Here is a 17,919-nt window from a genome sequence, read left to right as displayed (position 1 = left end):
GTGGCATTTGGACAAGAACAAACTGGGAGGAGGGTAGAGAGAATAGTGCAACAATGAATGAGTGGAAGCCCAAAATCTCTGTAAATGTTTATGGAAATTAATACAATATAATTATAGGGGAAAAAAAAAAGAAGTACTCAATTTTGGATCACACAACAGAATTCAAAATGCATTTCTTGAAACTATCACTTTAAAAATGCTAAAATATTACCCTAAGGAAATGAGTTACCAGTCCTAGATCCTCTCTAGACCACAGTATCAGAGGATATTACCGTCAACCGACTTGACACATCACACAAAGACAATATTCTATGTCCTACTTTGGGGAGCATTACTGGAGTCTTAAAAGCCTACCATCGAAATGCAGGCTGCACTATTAAATGTACAACTATTGACCTTTTATTTATTTACTGATCTAGAACAAAGAAGAGGGAAGAAAATAAAAGATGAATAGAAATAGAGGCAGTTGATGCTACTACAACTACACTGCACAGTAGAAAGTGCTAAATACAGAAGGTGAAAAATGTGGACCCCCCCAAAAAAAAAGTTAAAAGTCTAGGCTTTTCAGTTCAATAGAAAATGACAGAACCCCTAAGTCTGTGGCTATCAGTTACCCTTTGAACTTGGAACAAACCTCTGTACCTCAAAAAAGAGTATACTGTTATAACCAAAAATTCTGCTTACCTCATTTCCATACACCATCAAATGATGAGTTGTAATGAGAGACTTGAAGACCACCACCCAACTACTGTTAGTAGTTCTTTCAAATAAACTGTCTGCCAATTGCGGGATGTTCACATTCATCTCATTTGTGCACTGAATTAAATCTGTAACAAATAAAAACAATAAATTTAATCTCTAGTTTTAATCTTAATGCCAGATTCATAAGCTAACAGCTAACAGGGGGAAAGATCTAACAGAGTGGAACAGTCAAATAGGTAATTTGGAGAAGTTGTTAAAGATCTCTCATGAGAACAATGAGACTATTAAATCTGCCTATGAATGACAAAGGGTGCTGATTAGGATCCATAAATGATTGAAAATGTCCAAGTAAATCAAACTCTTCCTCTCAAAAACCCTGATGAATTTTCAGTTTTTATACTATTTATAAAAATTTTACTATAGTGGTATTGCTTTCCAGGCATCACATGAGACAAACAAATAAGATATACAAAAGGGACTATATACATAGGTTTGGCAGATTAATAGAGCAAACGGGCAAAGTTAGGTAAACTTTTCAACCATAACTAAACACCCTAAGGGAATGACTTATTAGGTCATGAGGCCTCAGGATCACAGTCTTGCAGGCATCAATGTTAACTGGCATAACACAGTCCACAAAGACAATGCTCTACATCTTCCTCTGGTGAGTAGCAACTGGTCTTAAAAGCTTGCAATAAGCTTTGTAAAGTGCAATTATTGGTCTCTTTCTGTTTCAAAGAAAGTAAAAGTGAAGAAACTAAAAAAAAAAAAAAAAAAAAAAAAAAAAAAAAAGCATGGAAATAACCAGTCCATAGTACTAATGGATCTCGGAAACGTCAAAATCAACAACCCTGAGAAGAAAGAAAAACCCCAAATCAACAAAAAAACTAGACAGTATCCTGCTACTACTGCTCATCACTTTAAAAGGGATCACAATGCAAGATCTTGAACAGAGGAGAAAATCATAAAAATAACCAGGTTTATTGGTCTGATTAAGATGGCCCATAGTCATGCGAGTCTGGAGCTGAACTCAACCTATGCTCAACTTTCAGTCATAAACCAGACAGACCTACAAGGTGAACAATAAAACTGTGGAGGTACTCAAACTTTACAGTAACCAGTTATCAAAGGAGATCAACAAGAGCAAACAAACAGCACTGGCCCAAGAATTAAGCTTAGAAAGCATGAAGTGAGAGAATAAAGGATGGATGAAAATGAGAATCATAAACTGTAAGTCAGAATGGTGCTGTTAAAATGTGGGGCTTGTAATCAATGTCACAATACCGTATGTACTAGGAATGGTTGCATGGTAAACAAATCTCTATTAACCTTCACTCAAATCACAATAAAAAGCTCAAAAAAAGTGATGATATCCATCCCTCTATTTTAATAATACACTTTCTCTCTCTCTTTCACATCCACACCCACACACCTTTTATAAAGAAACAGGATGTACACAGTAGCAATAAGCTCAAAGTCAAATTCGCTTCAATAAGCCCTTCCCCATACCATTATGTTGACTATAATGAGACAATGGCAGAGATGTGGCTTGTGATGAGACAGGATCTCAATTAGCTTATATAAAATATTTCTCATTCTTTCCCTTCTGCTGGTACATGTACCAGTTAGTATCAGTCGCTAATGCAGACAAACATTAAGTGACTATGGACTGAGGATCCATACTGCCTAATTCCCAAAACAGAACTGAATTAGGAACCCTACATTCAACACTAGCCTGAAACCATTAAGGCAATGTAAGCTTCAATTTAGGGAGCTCCGGCAGCTTAGTGGTAAGGAGATGCTCTGTCAACAAAGGTGCATGATTCAAATCCATTAACTGCTCCACAGGAAAAAGATGGGCAATTTCCTTTCTTGTGATTAACTGCCTGTGAAAATCCGCTGGAAGATCAGTTCTGGGTCAGCTCTCAACCAATGGTACTCAAAAACAAGAAGCTTCAATTTTTTATTTCAAACCGGGAAACAGCATTATGTACTAGTGTTTCCACACCAAAACAAAAAAATAGAAACAAAAAGTGACTTAATTTACATCTGCTTAATAGGTATCATTGGCAAGAATATCAATGAAGGCAAGAATAAAAAATAAAATCCAATTTATGGAAAATAATAAAAAAGAAAAAATTTAGTTGCTTTATTTTTAAAGTATAAAACATAAAATACATGTAAATATCTCTCAGCTACAACTATCACAGAGTAGAAAAACAAAATGTGACAGCAACAGTATATCCACTTTTGAGTGCAAAATGGTTAAATATAACTTTACCTCCAAAGAATTACCAATAGTCATGTGCTTGCAATTTTTAAAATGGTTGTTTTAGTATGTTCAATCATTATTCAAAGTAACACTGATAGCAAATGCATTTTATATCATGCAGTTTTCCTGGCCAACATGGTCTTATGCGATTCTACACATGAATTATAAGGCTTTTGTAATTCAGACTAATTGCAATTAAAAATTAAATAGTAAATTCAATTTAGTGTAGATGGTACACTTCTGATAGTTAAGGATGGAATCTGATCTCTTCCTTGTCCAAATCTTTGTAGAATTTTACAAAATTTGCAACATTTTACAAAATTTTATTAATTTTATATTTACACTATGCTACTGAACATTTCTTATCCTCACACTTGAGATTTTTTTTTACCTCTCAAAATACTACGTTTCATTCACTTTAGAATCTTCATTACAATTACAATGGCCAAGTCCTGAATTTAGTATAAAATGTTATATTCCTTTTTTCTTTGTGGTATTTTTCTCATCTATCCTTCTAGAAACTAAATTCAATTAGTAAGTTATAGTAGCTAATTCTTAATGAAGCATCAGCATTTTAATCCCTGGAATCTTTCTCATTTTAATGAACATTAACAAACTTTTATCACAATAGTCAAAGATGCTCACACCTCTCTCTCTTTCTCTGTGTCTGTGTGTGTGTTTATCCATTAGATCCACCAAGGAACTTGGGTGGATTAAGAGTTGCAGTGCTAAGCCAAAGGCTGCATCTCTTGATTCCACCAGGGTCTCCACAGGAGAAAGACAGGCAGTGTCCTGAGCCACATACTGCTTTGGAAACCCAATGGAGAATCAAATAAGTTGGTTCTATGTAGACAGCAATGAGAGATTCTAGTCCTTCTGAGTCTACCTTCTAAACACTCAGCAAATAAAAATTCTCTTCAGCCCACGTTAACTGCACGAGCCACAGTTATCTGTTGTTGCTATTGTTGTGTACTGTTGAGTCAGAATAGACCCATATCTGACCTTCCAGGTTTTCAGAGGCAGTAAATTACACTGCAGGAGACTGTCCATCTTGTTTCTGTAAGCAGTTGGTGGACTTGAACAGTATTATCTTTATGTGGCCAGTGCAATTCCTTACAACTAAGACACCAGATCCCTCCCAATTTGTTATTTAGGCCCTTTTATTTGTTACTTGTACAATAAAGTACAATTCAAAGGTTACCAACTCAAAAGATACCACTTCACCAGCAGGAGAATATGGAAATTGGGGAGAGAACTTATTATACTATTTCGGTTTTATCGGAAATGTTGGTGTAACTGGCCTCCTCACTTGTGATGGTACTTGGAATTCACTCATCTCTAAGTTTTCCCTAAACTGGCACGAGAATAATCTAAAATACAACAGACTGTTACTACTTAACCTCAATAATATCCTCACTACACAAAGTTGTCTAGGTTAACAGCTGCCAAGGTCTCATTCAATTCAGGACAATAACCTAACAATGGAACAAAATGCTTTCCTAATGATGAGCTGGTACTGCTGTGATCCAAAAGGCTTTCACTGACTGATCATTTTGGAAGCAAATTGCTAGGACTTTCTTCTGAATCCACCAAAAATTCTTCACCATCACAGCCTCCCATAACAAAGCAATAGTAACTTTTACTGTACTGGCTGGGAATCAAAGCTGGGCATCTTGCAAGTAAAGTGAAAATTTTACTTCTTAAGCACTAATGCCTCATCAGCATAGATTTAGTTTTTGTTAATAGTGTTCTTATGTGTCATTCTCCAATACAGAATCACCTTCCAGTTTTCTGTGGTATGTCTTGATGTTTTGTTCACACCCAAAACTATTCATTATTTAAGAGGCATTTTCCCTCCACAAACTAAGGTGCCCTCTGCAAAATCACTGAAGCTGGCATATAATTTTACACTATGTAATTACTCTAGATTATAATTATTTACTTCCAGGTAATTTTCTACAAGATTTACATCCTCTGAAAGCAGCCTGCAAACATTTTTGTTAGCAATTTCTGTACTCTTCATCATAGAGAAGTAATTGCCAGAATTAGTTAACTATATAAATTAAATCAATTTGCTGATTTCAGTTTCTCGATTTACCACAAAATCTATTAGACTGCTTAAAAACAAAACAAAAAAACCCACACACAGAAGAGTGAGTCCCACATTCCTCTTCCCACCAAAAAGGGAGAAATAATTAAATGGAAACACAGATTGCTCAGGTATCTATTCAAAACCAATCAAGGTCTTAAATATCAGAAGTAAAACCATACCCCTCTTAGAAGAAAAGGTTATGATTTGGAGACTAAGTTTTAAAATAATGCATTCTTAGATACAGTACACCAACAGCATGAGCAGAAAAGGACAAAAGAAATAAAGAATACCATATACAAATTTAACTTTTATTCATCAATGGTCTTTAACAACAAAGTGAAGACACAATCTATAGACAGACCAGGTTTAGATACCATATAATCTGATTAACAGCTTACTGCACAGAATGTATCAAGACTGTCGACAATTCAACAACAAAAAGACAAATAACTGGATCAAAAACTGGGCAAAGAACTTAAACAGAAATTTCACACAAAAAAGGATACATAATGGCCTAGGAGGACATAAAACGACGCTCATTAAGAAAATGCAAATCAAATACACAATGAAGTATGCTAAGTCACTGGAATGACTATAAAAAATTAATGGTTTATAAAAATAAGAAGTGTTGGCAAAGATATAGAAAAAGATGAACACTTATCCACCTCAGTGGAGAATGCAAAATGGTGTAGCAGTTAAAGGAAAGAGAGTTTGGCAGTGCCTCAAAATATAAAATACAGAGTTACGTTTGATCCACCAATCTCAATACTAGTTGCACATACCCCCCAAAATGGAACACAGGAATTTAAATAGAAACATATACTACAATGCTCAGTGCAGCACTATTCACAACAGCTAATTTGTGTACATCTAGCCTAGTTTGTTTGTAATACTTTTAATTTTATAAAAACGTAAGATTAAGTATTCTTGCAGATATGACCTCATAATGAGAAGTGCTGAGTGTCTTTAAAAGTCTTTAAAAAGCAAAGCAATAAAGGTATATTGCAGTGATCAGAGATACATTTAAGACAGAAACAATTGTTTTGGCATCACATGAATACTTAATAAACTGACCAAAAATTTCTAGTGTGTACTTAAATATGCTTCTCTGAAAAAAACTTACAAATGGCCAAATTGACAAAAATCAAGCAAGCTCCCTTCTCTCTTAGTTCTTTATACCATATTTATAGCACTTAATGCATGTCATTACTAATTACTGAGTTATTAATTAAAAACTGAGCTGACTAATAATAGTACTATATCTTCATGTTTCTATCCTCAGCATTTAGCAAGTGATAGTAATTATTAAGATTTGATTTTGCTAAAATTATCATTTAACAATTTCATAGTTTCTAAACATGAATTAGTTCAACAGAATGTAGTTTTAAATTTTCAAAAAATAATTCTATTTTATTTAGTCTAAATTGTGGTGGTAATTTGAAAGTGAAGCAAGTAATCTCAAGAATAGCATTGACTGCTTTTTCAAGTTTATATTAGGGCATTTCCCTCCCCTCAAAACAAGAGTGAGATAGCATAAGCGGTCTCATACTTGAAGGCACAAAACAGTTCTAGAATAGAGAAAAAGTTACTTTTTTCTGGCAGAAAAAGCACTGACATCATTTTCACCCACAGCAGATAAAAGAATGGGAACTAAAGAAGGAATAACTGGAGAACAGAATTCAGATAAAGGTAGGTAAACAAAAAACAACCCCAAGATAGCCCATATTAATATCCTGAATTAATAGGAAAACTGAAATTTAGGTTCCTTGATCATGCCTGAACCAGTCAGGTTTACTGAACTGCCCACTGTCCACAGCTTAAATTTTAAAGTGCATAAAAAGGATTTTAGGTAATAAAAAAAATTATACAATTGTTTCTATTGCATACGCAAAAGATAATTTTCAAATCAGCCTAGAAACTAGCTCTTGAAAAATCACTTATCATTTTATAGATTTAGGGAAAAAGAGCAACTGCAGCTACAACTGCCACTTCCCTAGAAATCTGCTAAACACATATAATCTTACAACAAAGGTGCAAAGTTTAAAGTATAGAAATTTTATGTTCAAGAATACATCTTCTTAGGCTGCCACTAAACACTAAGGTTCAACTGACACAAGTCACTGTTTTTACAATTGCTTCATATGCATGTGAAAGCTGGAAAGAGAATATGGAAGATCAAAAAATTGATGCCCTTGAATTAGAAGTGCTGAAGACTACTGAATATACCAAGTACTGTCAAATAAACAAATCAATCTTGGAGGAAGACGTTTCTTGGAGCCATGGTGGGTGAAATGCTATTTCACATACTTCAGGAAGGTTATCAGGAATTACCAGCCCTTGGAAAAACATTCTATGCTTGGAAAAGTAGAGGGGCAGTGAAAGAAGCAGATTCAATGAGATGGAATGGCAAAATGACTGCAAGTGGCTTAAGCATGGTAGAGACTGAGAGGATATGCAAGGCAGGGCTAATGATCTGTTGTTTACTGAGTCACTGTGAGTCAGAGTCCATAACCTAGCAATCACCTTCACCTATATTTCCAATTAAAAATAACATTATTTTGTTTTTTTTCTATTGTTAAAATATGTTAGCCTAATGTGCAAGCATTCTGAATTCAGTGTCTTAAAAACTAGTTACTCCTTGTTGTCCTGGTGTACTTTGAATTCCTACCACTAGATGGCAGTTAGGCTGTACAAATAAACCACATTAAGACCGTGGAAAGAACAGAAGAGGATTCAGGCGAAAATCAATGTCACCTATAAATAAATGAATGACTTAGTTTTCAGATGTTTATGAATACATTCCAGGGCTCCACTGCAGTGATCATAAAACTAGATATTCTCTTTCTAGAGATCTGGAATCCCAGATTCTAAGTAAGGATATAAAGGATGAGACAAATCATTTGGTAAGCATTATCTCAAAGGGTAATACCTTTTCATCCAGTTTTAACTTGCCAGAAAACATAGGATGGTAATAAAAAAATTACTTAGTGGAATAAAACCTCATCATTTAATAATACAAGAATGAAAATATATATTTATTTCAACTGAACAGAACAACAAACATTACAAATGCCAGTATTAAAAATACATATGTAGAGCACAAACATGAAGTGTTTGTTCCCCTTCCTTTCTTTGAAGACTTGGATTTTCAGAATTACAATTCCACCTGTATGAAAGAAAGCATATAAATATTGAGCAATTAAGAACAAATGCCAAAATGATAATTTCATTTTTAATTGTATTCTATCAATTAATTACTAATTCATTAGACAAATTAAGTATCAGTATTCTCAAGATTACTGGATCAGAAATACAAAATCTAACTTCATAAGCAATATAAAAGGTTAGCAACATGTTTTAAGTTACTTACCTCCTCCAATGCTGTGAACCAGAACTGTCTGGACAGGAAAAAAATGGAATAAACTTTTCTTTTATTCCAAGACCAGAAAAAAGGAAACAAAGCTTGAATGTTCTGCAACTGCAGACCAGAGTACTATAAAGAAATAAAAATGATCTGAAGAAGTTAAAAGAAAAGGGACTAAAGTCTGGAGAAAATGACATCATAACTAGTAGGCGGCCAAGTTCTGGATTATACGTGGGTCCCATTCTCTCATTCAGACAGTACCTTTCCACTCTCAAAGGTAATCCAATCTGAACAGTAAATTTATGTCATGATAAAGGTAAGTGAACTAATAAGGGTCTACATGAAGCTAGGAAATTAAAATACCACCTCCAGCTACTCCAAGTGAATTTTCATTTTAAGTGTTAAGTTCCAGTTATCTCAAACCACTCGTCACTCTGTCTTCTCATTCCTTATCCTTGGACAGCTTAACAATCTCCAATCGTACTTTTTTTCCCCACCTGAGAAAATATTCTAATCCCTCAGCTTCAATAAAAACTTCTAGGCAAATGATTCCCAAGATGTTTCTCAGAAAAATCAATCCAAGGTCTTCTAAAGGAGTTGGAAATAAATAAATTTCCATCTTGATACCCCAAAATAACACTTGAAAAGAGGAATATGATCTCAATTGTGATTTTTTTATTTAAAGAAAATCAAGACTCATCTGTCAGTGTATGAATCTTGTTTCCTTATATTATACAATGCGTAACATGTTACCTTCTATGTATGTTCCTATGATGGTGATAATAAATATTTGTGGATTTAGAAGTTAAACAAAAGCTCAGAAAGAAGGGATGGTGACTTAGTTAGCTGGTGGCTGCTATAACAGAAAATTAAAAAGTAAAAGGTTTTAACAAACTTTTTCCCACAATTTTTTAGTTGTTGTTAGGTAAATAGGTCTGACTCTCATCCTGTGTCAACCTCACAATCTCTGATACACTCGACCCCACTGCTACAGTCACTGTGTCACTCCACCTGGTTGAGGGGCTTCTTCTCCTTCACTGTCCCCTCACCTTTCCAAGTATGATGTTCTTCTCCAAGGAATAAACTCTCCTAGCAATACGTCCAAAGAATGTATGCAAAGCTTCACCATCCTTGCCTCCAAGGAGCACTCTGGCTGCACCTTCTCCAAGACTTATCAGGTTGTTCTTATAGCAACCCAAGGGATCTTCAGTACTATTCTCCCACATCACAGTTCAAAGGCATCATATTTCTTCTGTCACCTTAGAATCACTCCTTAGCTCTCAATAGCATAGCTAGCAAGTGACTGAAAAGACTATGGTCTGAATTAGGTGTACTTTAGTCCTCAAACTAACAACATGACTCCTCAGTAATTTGGAGAGCTCTCTCATTGCAGATTTTCTAGTTCAATGTCTCCTATCTCTTGATACTGCTAGAACCAAGTGTATTGACTGTGGATCCATCCAATCACAAAGGATTCGGAAATTAAGCCTCCTGTAGAACTAAAACGCTATCATTTTGAATACTATGATTCCTTTCTGAATCTTATGGGACACTGAAGCACATTTACTTTTCATTCCACTGCTATCCTGTATATCCTCTAGAATGGCTGAGATTAGCAAATGCAAGGAAGGGTTTTCAATTCCTTCAATGAAATATTCTTATAAATTTCATTTCTCCCTATTAGAACTACTCTCTAATATATTTCCAATTGCTACTTCAATAATTCATTCTTCTAGGTGGTATAGCACTGATCTCTGGATTGCTGTACAGAGGTAACTCGTGGTTGCTGTGATGCTGAACACTGGGACACTGATGTGCCAAATGTGGTAATGGTTACCCATGGTGGACAGTGCTGGAGCTTCCCAACTAAAACAAGCCTGGAAACAGGAGTGGCATCCACTTCTGAAATGGCTTGCCTCCAGAAACTCTACGTATGAACAGTGCTCAGGCCTTTCATTCATAGGGTGGCTATAAGTCGCCTACAACTCGACGGCACCTAACAACAACATGCCTTTCTACGTTAACAACAACTTCAATAATTAGGATGCTAAAAAGATCATCATTAAAGTTTTGCTCTGGACTCTCCAGAGCTGACAGTTCTAAATGAGCAAAGAATCTAAAAGAAAATTTCAGAGTCATTATTAGCCAATATAATTTGCGCCCCATGTTAATTAGTTATTCAGTACCAATTTCTGTATTTTGAAAATAACAGTGTTAATACTTAACTTTCCCAACATTCTTGTCTTAGGTAGCTCTGACCAAACAATCCATAGCAAGTTGTGTTGCTAATCCAAAGGATGGGCAGCTCCAGTGGTTAAAATCCACCAATGATTCCTTAGGAGAAAATAGGCAGTCTCCTCGTGTTATGATTTATAGCCTGGAAAACCCCACGGAGGGTTTACCAAGAGTCTGAACCAACTTAACATCAGTGTGTGTATAAGCTTTAAGGCAGCCCTGACGGCATACCTGTCAGAATGCTAACCAAAGGGTCAGCAATCTGAATCTACTGGGTGCTCAAAAGAAGAAAATGAGGAGTCCTCACTTGTAAAGATTTACAGCCTCAGAAACTCAATGAAGAATCATTAGGAGTCAGATTAGATGCAACAGCAAAGGATTACAAACGTAAAATATTATTCTTTTTCCATAGCATTTTATTTTATTGAGGAATTCCCCCCTAAATTAGCAGACTATTCTATCTTTCCAATACAGTATTACTAAATCACTTCAAACTCATTATCTATTGTAAAATCTTTTCAAAAGGATAATTTCTCTACTAACAGGAAGGTGTTGTATTTACACTCCACCTTTTAAGAGTGGCAAAATCTTTATACAAGCAAGTTTCTTTGTGCTTTACAAAGTTTTTATTATTATTAGTCTTCCAATCACAATATCCTTTTGACAAGGAAGCAATGCCATGTACATTGTACAGAGTTTTAAATGTGCCTAATTACACACATTAATATGTTTTAGAACTAGATCTTTTTTGATTGTTGTTGTTGTGTGCTGTCGAATCAGATCTGACTGCCACAGGAGACTGCCCCTCCTTCTTCAGTGGAGCAGCTGATGGATTAGAACCGTGCCCTTTCAGTACTGAAGTTCAGCTTCTTGCCATTAGGCCACCAGAGCTCTTGTCAGAACTAGATTCTTAATACAGAAATTATTCTACTGAGAGGAGACAAATGGGTGGCATGAATGGGTTAAGAGAGAATGGTCAATGGCTGAATCCAATGGTATAAATGTTCTCCAGACCAAGCGGCTGCTGATTATTCTAAAACTATACATTTCCTCTTTTTTTTAGTCCTTACAAATATAATTTCCAATATATAAAAGTTAACATTTCTTGTCTTGAAGTATGGTATCATCCTCTGACATCATCATTTTCATTATGGTTATAATGAACTAAGATGGCAGAATATAAGGACTATATCATACTATTCAACCCTTAGGGCGCTTTGGTGGCCTAGTGGTAAGGAACTGTGCTGCAATCCCAAAGGCTCTTCGTTCAAATCCACCAACTGCTCCACAGGAGAAGGATGGGCAATCTCCTCCCATGTGATTATCTCTGAAAACCAGCTGAAGAGTCAGCTATGAATCTGTCCCAACACACTGGTACACAATAACAACATCCAACTCAAGATAACAAGAAACAGGCTTCAAGAAGAGTTCATCTTCTATAATCATAAACTATAATCATAATAAGCTTTAATTTTTACACGAGCCTTAAAAAGGCAATAATATCACAGGAAACAACAAATCTCTCAAAAATGCAACTCACTAGATTTCAAGGAAATAGATCTTATCAAATCAAGCCCATGGACAATGAGTTGATTCCAACTAAAAGAGATTCTATTACAGACTAAAACTGTTTTTTATGGTTTCCAAGACAAAGTATCCTAACAAAAGGACACTGCTTCATCTTTTGTCCCACAGAGCAAGTAGTGGATTTAAAATGTTGTCCTTTTGGTCAGAAAGCCAATACTTAATCAACTGTGCCACTAGAGCTCCCAAATAAACTTTACATTATTTTTATATAATGCACAGAGCAGTTCTTCCATTACCTCTGCCCCAGAGACATAACCATTCCCAATCTTGATTTATCTACAAGTTCAAGAACTGGAAGCTGTGTACACTTCTCACTTAAAAGACTTCTATCTCCTTCTGGAAAGAGTAGTCCATGGGATATTCAGTACTCTTCTCCAACACTATAATTCAAAGGTATCAATTCTTCTGACATCTTTATTTACTGTCCAGTTCTCAGATGCACAGCAAGTGATTGATAAGACCATGGCCTGAATCAGGTGCACCTTAGTTTTCAAATTGACATCACTGCTCTTAAGTAGTGTGGAGAGGTCTCTGACAGCAGACTTGCCCAATGTAATGACTTCCAAAAGAAAAAAGAGAAATGTCCAAGGAAAAGCACAGCTAGAGTGCTCACTGGAAGCAGAGATGGCAAAGTTTCATCTCTCATACTTTGGAGAGGTTATTCCTTGGAAAGAGAAATGTTAGGAAAGATGGAGGGTCAGCAAAAGAGGAAGATCCTCAACAGATAGCACAAGCTAGAACATGTTTCAAATCTGTTGTTCACAAGCATCCAACAACAAGATAGAATGAGCAGGTGCAGATAATCTCTCTCCACACCATCTTCAGGCAGTCTGTCAGAGTTAAATATATCGGCCTCCTGACCTGCTTTCTATGAACAATTTTCTAACAGCCACCAATAGCAATCAAATAACTAATTTTAAGTCTGCACACCTACTATGGTTCTTTATTGTTACTATTCAGTTGCACGAAACTTCACTAACCTTAAAAGTTACAGAATTCGAGCCTTTAAAAAAGAAGTCCTGGTAGAGCAGTATTATGCACAGAGCTGCTAACTAAGAAACAGGTGGTTCAAACCCACTAGCCATTCCATCAGAGAGGCAATCAACTTCTGTAAAGACTAACGCCTTGGAAATCCTATTGGACAGTTCTCTTCTGACCTGGAGGGTTGCTATGATTCAGAATCAACTCAACAGCCACAGAGAACACTAGTAACATGACATTTTACTGCCACTAAGCTGTTTGTCATTGTGTAGTGTTTCAAGAAAAGGTTACAGAAATCACTTGAAGAAATGCCTTAGTTCACTCTTGAAGTCACCATGGACTGCCAAGAGAACAAACAGGTTCCAAAACCAGGTTGTTCCTTGGAGGCAAAGATCGTAAAGCTACATCTCACATACTCTAGGCATGCTGCCAGAAGGGAACAGTCCTTTGAGAAGGACATCAACCATGAAAGGGTGGAGGGACAGCGCAAGAGATGACTGTGGGTAAGATGGACTGACATAGTGACTGTGGCAATGACGGCAGGTGCCGGAGAAAATGAGATTGGCTCAAGACAGCAGGGTTCAGAGCTATTGTTTACAGAGTTCCTATGAGTCCAATGACAACATATAACAGCTATTCTATAATGTTTTAAGTCCTATATTAACATATAAATGAATTTCTGCCTTATTAATTAAGGTGCATTTACATAGATGTGAAAAGTTAAAAAGTTGCTATGCTGTTGTTGTGTACCATAGAGATGGAACCAACCCAGAGTTGATTTGCACAGGAGGAGATTGCCCATTCCTTCCCCCATGGAGCGGCTGGTGGCCTCGAACTGCATGCCTTCAGGACTGTAGCACAACTTCTTACCATTAGACCACCAGAGCTCCCTAAAAAGTTTACATAGAGAAAATAAAAATAGAAGAAGAAATCAAAACCAAACCTATCACCCTCAAGTAGTTTCTAACTCCTTGCCACTTTTCAGCAAGTTCCCAAGGCTACACCTCTTAACAGAAGCAGACTGTCTCCTATTTTACTCATGGAAAGGTTGGTGGAGCCTAATTGCTCAATACACAACCCAAAGGCCACTAGGATTCCTTTCCAGATAAGGAAATAAGCCTGCACAATCTTATCTTCTCAATCATTAAGCAGATGTTTTCACTTCTACAAGGAAAATATACAAAGGGAATACAAGTGATTGTATCTTCCAATTCTGAAAGGAGACAAAGTGTTCATATAAACTATAAATCAGGTATTTTTCTCCATTCTCATACTAAAAGATGAAAAGCAGCTATAACTAACTTATTTCCTCTAAGATCCACAATTTTTAAAAACTAATTCATCATTTCTTCTTACCCTTTTTTATTTACCTAAAAATCTTCACATCAGTGGTGTTTTCCCCCCTTTTGATTTTGACTTAAGTTTACAAAACAAACTGGTTTCACATCAGTCTTATAAATGAAAACCAGACTAAGTCCTTATTCACCTATTCCTTCTCACCTGAAATAGTTAGCCTGCAAAACACCACAAACACCAAACCACCCAACAAACCAATAACTATTAAAACAGATTTCCAAGTATAAACATATTTGCACAAAATGAAATATTCTAAACTACACCACTGCCTCACTTTCTCTCTCTCATCACCTTTCTGCTTCAAGGCATACTTGTTTCCATATCGTGATGCATACAATTCTCTTCTTTCCATTTTTATTTAGTCAACTCCTCCTCATGTTTCAAGTCTGTGCTTAAGCATTTCATTAGACTGCTGCTGCTATTGTTGCTATGTATCACTGAGTCAGAACCAACTCATACTTGATCCTCTAGTAGATTTTTAGTGGCAGTCAATCACATGGGAAGAAGGAGCCCATCTTTATTTCACAGAGCAGCTGGAATGCACCTATGGGTTGGCAGTGCAATGCCTTACCTCTAAACCACCAGAGCTCCCTAAGTTACCAAAACTCAAGAACCAAACTCATTGCTGTGAAGTTAACTCAGACTCATAGAAATAACTACAAGAAGAATTTCTCAATAGTGTTTCCAAGGCTTATGTAATCTTTAGACTTTGGTGACAGTCTATATATATAGTGCTATACTGCTTATCCAAAAGGTTGCAAAACTACATTTATTTGAATCAAACCATGGGAGAAAGATGGGTAATCTTCCCCTCTTGATAATTTCTAGCCACAAAATCCCAATAGAGGATTGCTACAAGTTGGAATTAACTTGATGGCAGCAAGTGAAGGGATATTCGTTAAGGAAGCAGACTGCTATATCTTTCTCCTGTGGCGCCCCTTTTGAGTTTGAACCATTGACCTTTCAGGTAGCAGGAGAGCATGCCCTTTTACATGCTGTCTTTGCACACAGCACTTTTTTTCATAACGTTTAATTACATAAATAGTGTTATTTCATTTATTCAAATAATTTAGCTATATGGCTGTCCAAGAATATACAATGATTTTTTTTCTTTACAGGAAGTACAAATGTTCCCAAAATTATTAACAAATAAAAATTTACAAAAGATTACGATCAAAAACAACAATCACCAAAAAATCCTCATAAAACCAGGAAAGTACAGATTCTAAGAGACAATAAACCTACATGAGTAAAGTAAAACTGAGAAAAATAAGCATTCAAGACAGGCTTAGATAGGAGGGAGTCTATTATAATTTAACCCATTTATGTTAACATTCTTTTCAATTAAGAAAAAGGAAAATTACTTTTTGTTGGCCATTGATCTTAAACTAGAATCACATAAGGAAGCACTGGTGGCCTAGTGGCAAGAAACTGTGCTGCAATCCCCAAAGTGAGTGGTTTGAATACACCAGATGCTCTACTGGAGAAGGAGGGGCAATCTCCTCCTGTGCCAGTCAGATGTGACTTGACAGTACACACACACACACACAAATAGAATTCACATAAACAATGTAATCATCTGCTCCAATGATAGGAAGACTCAAATGTCCCACTCCACCCCTGCTGTGTTGCCCCTTCCCCCAAACTCTGTTTCAGGTAATGCTGAAAGTAGGGACAGAACATTCTAATTGAGAATGAAGCAAATTTTCAAAAGGAAATCATTCCTGATCACAGTTTCCAAAACACCAAGCTAAGAACAAAAGTGTGAAGGATACAAATATAAAATAATAAAGAAGGAATGCAATTTAGAAAATAAACAAGCTGTATGAGTAAGATTTTTCCTCAAGTCACACTAGCTCGCCATATTATAATTTAGGAACTGTTCCTAGTGAAGGACAGTAACATGTTAACTCAAGTGTAAGAAATTGCTTTTATCAAATAAATACAACTTCCTACTTGTAGAAATTATGTCTCTCAAAGAGTGGCTTTTTCCTTAACTACTTGCTATGCAGCAGAGAGCTGGATAATGTGACTAAGGATGATAGAAGATCTGATGCCTTTGAGTTGTGGTGCTGGAGAACAGTCTTGAACATACTGGGGGGTGGGAGGGGAGCCAAATAGGTCTTTCTTAGAGAGAGTTTCTCCTTGGAGGCTAGGATTTTGAAGCTCCATCTCATATACTTTGGGCATGTGGCCAGGAAGGACTGATCTTGAAGAAGGGCATTATGTTTAGAAGTGTGGAGGGACAGTACAATAGAGGAAGGCCTCAGATGAGATAGATCAACACAGTGATTAGGGCAATGGGGGTGGGTGTGTTGGAGTCAGTGAGAATGGCACAGGGCAGGCTTCAGAGCTATTGTACATAGGGCCGCTATGAGTTGCAGGCCACTTGCTGGCACATAAAAACAACAAGTTCAGTAAAATTTAAGACTATCACTTAAATATTAAATTTATTATACTATTTCCAGTCCTTGGAGAAGGACATCATGTTTGGAAAGGGGGGGTTGTCGCTGAAAGAGAGGAGGACCCTCGATAAGACAGACTGACAGAATGACTGTAACAATGGGCCCAAGTGTGTTGGAAATGGTAAAGGATGGCACAGAGCAGAACAAGGTTCAGCTCTGCTGATATTCACAGGACTGTTATAAAGTGCAGTTAACTCAATGGCAAAATTTCCTCTAATGGGTCTCAGTTTATGTGTACAATAACGCTAACAAGACAACCTACTCAAAAGATTTGTGTTAATACATGTCAACTACTTAACACAGAAAAATTACTCTAAAAATATCAGCTATTATCCCCTCGAAGTATACATATCATAATTAATCTAATTTGGATCAGATTTTGTAAACACTGAAGAACAATGGTTCTTTAAACTTTTAAAAACAGCTACAAATGCAACAACGAATGAATGAAAATTCAAATTCTCTGTAAACAAACGTTCATTAAAATTAATTAAAAAAAACCAAACAGCTACCACCATCAGATCATAGTTGTTCAGAAAGATTCCTGTGCAATCTATAGAAGTGAAGTCCCCAAAACATCAACTGTTGTCACTCTTCATGCAACCTAACACAATCAAGTTATTATAAAAAATTAAGTCAACAACCCTGGTACCAGTTGTCAGGAGACTGGGATACATACAGCATTGAAAATGTCAGTTATTAGGGACCGCTCCAAAGTCCACAGTTGTCCCCATCACCTGCTATGTATCCAAAAGCTGGACAATGAATAAGAATGACAGGAAAAGAATAAAGGCTTTTGAGTTGTGTTAGAGTGCTGAACAGGCCATGTACTGCCTCCAAAACAACCAGGTTTTAGAGAGAGTGT

At 36.3% G+C, this 17,919-nt stretch overlaps 1 protein-coding gene across 1 annotated transcript in view; it reads right to left on the bottom strand.

Annotated features, from left to right (window-relative positions):
- PICALM (phosphatidylinositol binding clathrin assembly protein) overlaps positions 1–17,919 on the bottom strand; it is a 138,933-nt gene that overhangs the window by 90,143 nt on the left and 30,871 nt on the right. The window contains exon 2 of the mRNA XM_006895264.1: positions 685–827. Coding sequence (XP_006895326.1) covers positions 685–827 — 143 coding nt within the window. The remainder of the gene's footprint in view (positions 1–684; positions 828–17,919) is intronic.

This window comes from Elephantulus edwardii, unplaced genomic scaffold, assembly GCF_000299155.1.
Source record: "Elephantulus edwardii isolate Elephantulus edwardi_28Jun2011 unplaced genomic scaffold, EleEdw1.0 scaffold00163, whole genome shotgun sequence".
Lineage (NCBI taxonomy): Eukaryota > Metazoa > Chordata > Mammalia > Macroscelidea > Macroscelididae > Elephantulus > Elephantulus edwardii.
The sequence above is the reverse complement of the archived record's forward strand: the minus strand, read 5'-3'. Positions and strand labels throughout refer to the sequence as shown.